The sequence below is a fragment of the Emydura macquarii genome, unplaced genomic scaffold (genome assembly GCF_026122565.2).
Source record: "Emydura macquarii macquarii isolate MOO-44397 ecotype Brisbane River unplaced genomic scaffold, CSIRO-AGI_Emac_v2 contig_3692, whole genome shotgun sequence".
NCBI lineage: Eukaryota > Metazoa > Chordata > Testudines > Chelidae > Emydura > Emydura macquarii.
Genome location: NW_027133829.1, coordinates 9,187,425 through 9,196,260, shown reverse-complemented (window position 1 = coordinate 9,196,260; position 8,836 = coordinate 9,187,425). Strand labels below are relative to the sequence as shown.

Genomic DNA, 8,836 nt, shown 5'->3' with positions numbered 1-8,836 from the left:
TGGGTTGTCTAGTTCAGTTCCCCACTGATGGTAACCATCGTGCTGGGGGGGGGGGGGAGGAGGATGAAGTCACTTCAGACAATGGGGCAGTTGCTGCATAATGGGACCATGACCAGAGGAGGGAAGGCCAGGGTGTAACAGGGACACGATGGGGGTGGGGAGGGTCTGAGAGTGACAGGGACATGGTCAGGAGGGAGGATTGGGGCATGACATGGACACGGTCGGGGGGAGGGTCAGAGCATGACAGGGATACAGCTTGGGGTGCTGGGGACCCAGGTGGGGGATGGCGATGATGGGAGGCCATGGCAGGGATGCAGTCGGGGGGAGGGGGTGACGGGGACACGGTGGGGCTGATGGAGTCATGGTTGGGGAGGGGTGGGGGATGCAGTCAGGGTGATGGGGACACGGGGAGCAGGACACAGTGGGGGGGATGGGCAGGGATGTGATGGGGACACGGGGAGGGGGACACAGTGGGGGGATGGGGAGGGGTGAGATGGGGACATGGTCGGGGGAAGGTCACAGTTGGCGACGGTGGGGGATGGGAGGGGAGGGGTGGTGGGCACAGGCCCGACGGCTGTGCTGACGGAGGTGGCCCCGGGGGGCGATGCGATCACCCCTGAGCAACCCCTCCCCCCCACCGCCGCCCCTTTAAATGTCAGGTGCCAACCTCCCTCCCACCGTAGCACCCTCTTCCATGTGCTTCCGCCACACTCAAGATGGCGCCACGGCGGCCAACCCGGAAAAAAAGGCTCTGCCCGGGCCGCACTCAAGATGGCGTCTCACAGTGTTGCCCCGCCCCTTGTGGGGGGGGGAGGATTGTCACGAGCGGAAGTGGCGTGAGCCAACGACAGGCGGAACGGGGAGTGGGCGGCCCAATGGGAGCGCGAGGTGGGCGGGGCATCAGCAGCCGGGGCGCCCCTCTCTCTGCTCCGTCCGGCTCCGTCCAGCAGTCTCGTGCCGGGCTGGGCCGGGCCGGGGCGGGCCGGCTCGCGGTAGGGTGAGGCGAGCGGGGGGTGGGGGAGGGGATGGAGAGGAGGCTCCTCGGTGCCATGGCCCTGCTGCTCTTCCAGGCCTTGCCCGAGGGGCTGCCGGCCAGCGTGGAGCCCGCCCAGGTAGGGGCTGAAGGGCGGGGCGGGGCGGGGCGGGGCGGGGCGGGTGGGAGGGGGGCAGCAGGCTGGGGGGCGGATATCTGAGGGGGGGGGGCAGGGGCGTCACCTGGGTGTCGTGTGTGATCAAGATGCAGGGCTGAAGGGGGGTGGGGGCGTCTCTTTGGGGCTGGGGGCGGGGCCTGGCTCAGCAGGCTCCGCCCACCAGGCCTGTGCACCCCCTTCATGCCTGGGAAAGGGGTTTCCTCAGGTTACTGCTTCCACCTCCCTTTTGGCGCGGTTTGTCTCCTCAGTGCGCCGCCAGACCTGCAGCTAAACTCTGCCCCCCCCCCCCCCCTCGGCTCTGAGCTCCCCGGGGGCATCTACACCCTCCCTGCCCATGTCAGAGCCGCATCTCTTTGCCTCCGTTTACGTTTCCATTTTCTTACACCTCTCCCTGCTGCCCCACCTCAGTCCTACCCCTTTGCCCGCTGCCACTCGAAGTGTGTGCGATGGTGTCTGAAGGATCCTGGGTAAAAAAACAACAACCAACCAACCCACCCCCCAACCTGTAACTCAATCCAACAGATTATTCAGTTTAAATCCAGGAGCGTTTACTATGATCCTATGTTCTGACCTCCCATGTAACACGGACCATGGACTGGTCACCTGGAGATTGTCGCGTCCAGCTCAGTAATTTGTGGGTGAATTGGAACACATTGTTCAGAAAGGCGCCCGGTCTTGACTTAAAGATTCCAACCGATGGAGAATTGACCACAAAATGTATGTCCTCCTCCTGATTTTATGCATTTGACAAGGTGGTTGAAAATCTTGCTTTGCTGAGTGGCATGAGGGCTGCACATTTGGAGTGTTGGCTATCTAGAAGCTTCTTTTAAATATTTTCAAATGCAGCAGGCAGTGGTCTCTTCTGTGCCTATCTGTGACCACAGAAATTATAGATAAATCTTCATGGTCTTTCCAGTGGGGCCTAGTGCACGTACTCTATTGTGTATTCTCTACTAGAATTTGGTTTTTACTGACCCAAGCAATGGTGCTTCTACCACTTCCTTTGGGAGATAATGTAAATTTTTTCAACGTTGTGGGAACGGCATATCTCAGCAGTGTGACACTGAGAGGGGGTATTATTTTTAGAAAACTGGGGATCTCTGTGTTTCCTTATACACAAACAAAGATGCAGTAGCTGCTATAAAGTGAATAAAAGATCGTCCCTGCCTCATGATGTAACAGGTGGCTCAAACAATAAATTGGTGACGGAGGACATGGCAACACTAACACAAGCAAGTTTTTTCCTAGACTACCCGTGTATGCAATTTGTAGGTCTAATATTTAAAAATAGGTACCACAACAAAATAGGCCTTGATGGATATGAGAAGTAGTGCGAAGGGGAGGGGGAACATTGTTCTTGGTAGTGTATATTTCCTGTGGAGACCAGATAGAGGCAAGAAAATATTTTACAAATTTCCTTTACATGGTTTACATATATAAAATTTGTGTACATTTCTTATTTTAGATCTTAGGTTACCTGTGCATCTCAAACATCGTGTTATTTCACTGCCTACTATGAATTGTCATCAGAAATGTGAAATCTTGAAAATAAAGTTACAACAGAATTTTAAACGTACACCTGCATCCATGCCACCTTACATTTGTGATTCCTTCAGGTCTTATAAATAACATTGGGTAAAGCTATGATGGGGCTGTACTGGGACTGAGACCTAAAGAATAAGGTATTGCAGGGAATGTGTTGTGTAATTCAGTAGGTGGAGCTCTTATTGTTGAGCTTGTACTGAACAAATGTTCCCAAGAGCATGCTCTGTTGCATGAGCTTCTGATTTTCAGGTTACAAATAGTCCAGGCTGCTTGTAGTTTTTACCAAAAAGTTTCCTATAGTTACTCTTATTTTATTGCTCTGTACTATCTGGACTCCAATTTGCTTAACCGCTGTCTACCTCCTTAACCTTTCCTTGCAATTTCAATTGTATCCAGTAAACTGGAATTAATCTTAAGAGTATATATTAGTAAACTAAGGGTAAAACTGTTGCAGTTATCCAAAAAACAACCACTACAAATCAAGAAATTCAGAGTTAAGGTTAAACTGAAAAGAAAATCAAACAGTTAAGTTTGTTTGGATTCCTTAACTCTGCTCTGTGGTGACACCATAAGGGGGGAAAAGTGAAAAATAAATATCTCAAAACATCAGTTTTATCAAATCTGGAACCATAAACTCTAATATGCATTAATCATAATTCTCTGGTGGTGTATCGTGTCACTACAGGGCAAAATAAAAAAAAAGATGCCTTATCTGTACATTTTCATGCTTAGCATGTTTGAATTTCTCAGCTTAATTACAACTATATTCCTTCAAATGTAGTTTATGCTCAGATTTCAGTGAGTTATAACTAATATGAAAGTTTGAAGTCTGTTGATCCACTCTTAAGATAATTTTTACAAGTTTTCTCAGTGTAATGAGTTGTATAATGTTTCAGAACATTCATTTTGTACTTGGTGTAATTTTGGGGAGGATACCCTTTGTTCCTTATACATAAGAAGGTGGCTGAATCTCTGCTTTCAGTTCAAAACCCAGTTTCAACTGTGGAGCTATGTCAAGCATTATCATAGTACAGTATTTCTATTTAGTGTTCTAAACTTTTGTATAACATTGGTGTACGCTGTTAAACAGCTGCCACATTTCACCTGAAGTGAAGTTGCATTTAGCAGCTTGGATTCGATCTGGTATCCTGCCTCAGATAGTGGCCTGTGCCTGAAGCATCAGAGGAAGGTAAAAGCTCCATAATCTATCAAGCAGTGTGATGAGAGTTCAGGTCCTTCTTTTTAGATTCCAAAAGACCTTTGTTGGCCTAGCCACATTTATTCAGTGGATGAAGTTATTCCTATACCTTTAAAAGTGCAGTGAGATCTTTCGGAATGAAAGCTGTTGTATATAACCATAGGCTATGTTACACCTCTGCCACAATATCTTCTGAGACTATTGGTTTTGGCTCACTGATTTTGGCAGTTTTGGCAGGAGACAGTGGGGATCAAAGTACATTCTGTACTTGCTCAAAATGGGAACCTCTAAGTAACCCTGCAAGTTGGATTTAAGGACTCCATGTACTGTGAGAGTTGCACCATAATTGAACTGTCTGCAAAGGCTGCCCACCTGTGCGTAGCATGTTTTCCCGTCAATTAAAACTCTTGTTTTATACAGGACTGAGCTCATGGATGCCTTATCTGTACATTTCCATGCCTAGCTCAGAACTATGTACAGTATTACAAGATTTTCTCCACTCGTATTTTTGCTGAGGATAAATGTATATTTGCTGTATAGAAATAAAATCTAAATGTAAAATGTATCCTGGGTAAGGCCTTGGTTGTTTTCTTTGAAGTAATTGGGGCTGCCTTGTAACTTGGACTCATTATCTTTCTGAGACTCCACTACAATAAAAAACCTTGATTAATTAAAAGCACATTTAAAAATACAACCCGGAAAATTCTTATAAGGCTGTATTCCAGTAGGGGTGGCTATAACTAAGTATGGCGAGCAGCCATAGCACCATCTTCTTTTGTTCCTTGTCAGACCTCCCAAGCCAAGCAGGGTCAGGCCAAGTCAGTACTTGAATCTCAGCACCATCATCCAGTAGGTGGCATTCTTCCCTCTGAGTCGTTGCTGAACCAATGGCTTGGGATAATGTTGCTGGATAGATGTATTATTCTGGCCAGATTCCATCGAAGGATATTTATCTGGCCAACCTAAAATATCCCTCCAAATCTTATTCTTCTCAAAATTCTTCTTTTCCTAAACATCCATCTCTAATCCTTTATATTGTTTGTAAGAGTGGTATCTGAGTGCCTGTTGTATTGTATTATATTGGTTGGCATTGTTAAACCAGGGTCACATTTAAGCTGAGTGGTGCTTGTGCTTCAGTGTTAGTTGACGTGTTTCTTGTGTATGTAATAGTTTATATTTCAGTTTATTCAGAAATGTTTTGGTATCCTTTCTGGTACTAGGCACTACATATAGTAAATGTAAGATTATTATCCTTTTCCTGTTTGTTATATTAGACAGAAAACAGAGTAGAATTGAATAGTCAAATGTAATCATGGTAAAAGATTAGTGGTGGGGTGTCTCATGCTTTCTTACTTGGTCCAGTGTTGTTGAATATGTTTAATGATCCAGAAAGGGTAAGTCGTAAGGTAGCAAAAGGTGCAAATGAGACAAAGCTATTTAGGTTAGTTGGAACCAGACAGGACTGGGGGGAAACTGGAAAGGTCTAAACAAGTTAGGTGAATAAGTAAGAGGATGGCAAGCGAAGGTCAGTGTCAATATAAATGCAAAGTAATGAACTTTGAAGGAAAGCATTTAAGTACTCATACCCCTCAGAGTTCTAAATTAACGGCTTCAACATAGGAAAGGAACCTGGGAGTCAATATAGCCAGCTCAATGAAAACCTCTGCTCAATGTGCAGCTGTAGTCAAGAAAGGAAACAAGATGTTAAGATGAATAAGGAATGGTATGAAGAATATTATAATGTCTATAAAGCAATGATATCTGATCTGGAATGGTGTATACGGTACTGATTACCTCTCAAAAGGCTCTCGCAGAATTAGGTGGGGTTCAGAGAATGCAAAACTAATAAAATACTTTTTTTTTTTTTACACCATGCATAATTAGCCTGGAGATTGTCACAAGAAGTTGAGGAAGCCAAGAATTTAAAAGATTCAAAAAGTGATTGGACACTTATGGATACCTTAAATATCCAGTGCTTATGACTAATGCTAACAAACTTTGGAAGGGAATATTAAACCCCATGCTTCAGGGCTTAATCCATTCTCTAAAATTAATAGATTAGAAGGCCAGATGGGACCATTGTGCTCATCTAGTCTGAACTCTTGTATGTCACGGGTCATAGGACTTCCCTGAATTAATTCCTGTTTGAACTAGAACATATCTCTTAGAAAAAATATCCAATCTTGATCTTAAAAATTGCCAGTGATGAAGATTCCACCCCCAGTCAGTTGTTCCAGTAGTACTGGCACAACCTTAACTTTATTCCAGTCCTCTGCCACCTCTTTTGGGCAGGGACCATGTCTTACTATGTGTTTGGAAGGCATCTAGTACTTTTTGGCTGCTCATACATGTCTTTATGCCTGAATATGAGCTAAGGATCATGAGCCATGTCTCCATCTATAGGATAAGTTCCTTTCATTACAGGGTGTCTCATTACCAATCTGCAGACTGCTTTCCAAACAGTTAACTCCTGGGAGGAGGGCTGAATTTATATTGATAGTGCTGTCTCCACACTACCTATCCATTGTCATTTTGACTGTTTTAAAAAGAAGCAAGCATCTATGATCTGTAACAGTAAGTTCATTTGAATATTAAGTCTCTGGTGGTCTAAAGCTGAAATAAAACAGCATTTGCAGACATTTTGTCACCAGTGTTTGCATTCCATTTGCCAGGACTTAACATTTCACCTCAGTCTGTTTCAATTTGCAATGTCACAAATACAGTAAGCTGTTAACTTATCTTAATTTCTCATTTTTGCTTCTCTTCAGCAGCCCAAGATCTTGATCCCTTTCCTGTCAGTCTCCTCTGGAATTTTCTTGCATCTCCCGTACTTAATTAGTTAATATCCCCATCCTGTGTGTGACTCATTAGAATAGCAAAAAACCGAAATTAATTTGTCCTTGTATCCCTGTCTTGCATTTGCTGGCAGAGCGTGATCTAGTGGTTAGGCCATGAATCTAGGAATCAGGAGGTCTGGATTCTATTCCTAACTCTGTTACTGACTTGTTCTGTGTCTTGAGGCAAGTTCTTTGACCTCTGGTGTCTATTTTTTGTATCTGTGAAATGAAGATATCACAAGGATGAATACAAGTCACCAGGGAAGTCCAAAACTATTTTCCTTTCCATTGTTCTCTACACTTGAACACTGTGGGCAGTTTTCACCTAATGGAATGATTGAAGCCAAGACCCTCTTTAACAAACAGCAGCATGCTGAAACTTGAAAAATGCAATACCAACAACAAGTTTGTATTTTTAGATTGGGGGAGGTGAGAGACAAGTCTAGTGCTGCTGCCTTACCTCACCTCTGTTGCCACATAGCTTTGGGCTGATAGGAGGCATGTGTGGTAAGTGATTGCTAATCAAGATTTCAAGGCTGTGTTCCCTGAGTTAACAAATCACAGCGAAAACTCGCCTGTGTTCATTGGCCTGGAACAAAGCAGATACACTGCAGGAACAAAATGATATGTAATGGAGACTTCTACATACATAATACAATGTAATGCCTTTAATCAAAAATCTTCCTTCTGTGGACTCCAATCTCAAAGGTTTTAGAAAATGAGGAACCAAAATGTTAAATGGTCTTAATGTTTCCCTGTAAAACTTGGATAAATTTGTATTCATAAACATTTTGTTTTATATCTCCTCTGTGAAGTGTTTAGGACTGTTGGAAAGTGAAAGCAGTAGAAGTGTATTTAGAGAATGAAAGCATGATTGGTGTGTCATACTTCAGGGCCTTCGAAGATAGGGAACCCTGGGTTATATATCATGTCTGAATAAGTGAGACAAATGCTAAGGTTTCTATTATGCATAGTAATTTAGTAAACCTTTTTGAAGCAGGGATACTAAAGCTGTTTACTGACTCTGGGTAGAATTTTTAAAAGCACCTAATTGATAAGATTACAGTGTTTTTATAGCTGTTTTGGTCCCAGGATGTTAGAGACACAATTGATTTAGGAGCACAAGTCTCATTTATTTTAAGTGGGGCTTAGGTGCTTTGAAAATTCCATCTGACTTGTATACAGTATATTATGCATTATATACAGGAATTGATGCAGCTCCTCTGAAGCGAAATGCAGAAGCTCTTTAAAAGTGCACAGTAACATTGCGCAAGAGTTTAGAACTGGAAGTGGAGGGTCTATTTTATCCAGCTGAAATTATGTGGGAAATTAGGGAGGCATAATGTAAATACACAGATTAGAATTTGTCAAAAATGCTGGAATTAACACCATTACATTTGCAAAAAGTGCTGTCGTATCTTTTAATGATCAGGTGAATGGTTAGCATCTTGATTATACATCTAGTACAAAAAATAGAACCTCCTATGACAAAGCGCCTCTGCATGCCATGCTGCACTGTTGGTTCAATACTGACTAGAAAGAAATGTAATGGAAGAAGTGGTAGAACAGGATTAAGGATTAACTTCATCTATCGCCAATGAATGCTATGTCCTAAAGCAATGTTTCACAACCTTTTTAATATCAGGGACCGGCTTGCTGCCTTCCTAAACTGTGTCAAGGAGATCTCGGGGACCAGTTGTTGAGATAAACTGCCCTAATGCATTGAAATCAGTCAGGTTATAATCATGGGTTTAAAAAAAGAACAGTATACTCAGAGTACTTTACTCATCCTGGGTAATTCCCTTCAACAGGGGTCATAGTCAAATACTGTAGCAGGATTGTAAAGACTAAATTTTTTGAGCAACAATACATTTTATTTGTTTTGAATACCAAGGAGTAATCAAAAATGGGGCCTAGGAGTGTAAACCAGAGCTCATAATCATCCTCATTTTGCTGCATATTCTGCATTACAGCTCATTTGGCCTCACTATATTGCTGTACCAGTTTAGGTGATGCTCTGCAGACGCCAGGAGGGCTGGGAAGAGAAAGTGACCCATCTTTGGCAGTTAGGCCCCCTGCTCCTCTCTCTGCTTCTCCTTCCCTTT

The 8,836-nt window shown here is 43.7% G+C and overlaps 1 protein-coding gene across 1 annotated transcript in view; it reads left to right on the top strand.

Annotated features, from left to right (window-relative positions):
* The first annotated feature begins 1,021 nt into the window (after positions 1-1,021).
* Positions 1,022-8,836, top strand: part of WBP1L (WW domain binding protein 1 like) — a 76,087-nt gene continuing 68,272 nt past the window's right edge. The window contains exon 1 of the mRNA XM_067536961.1: positions 1,022-1,112. Within this exon, the coding sequence (XP_067393062.1) occupies positions 1,026-1,112 (87 nt within the window). The 5' untranslated portion in view covers positions 1,022-1,025. The remainder of the gene's footprint in view (positions 1,113-8,836) is intronic.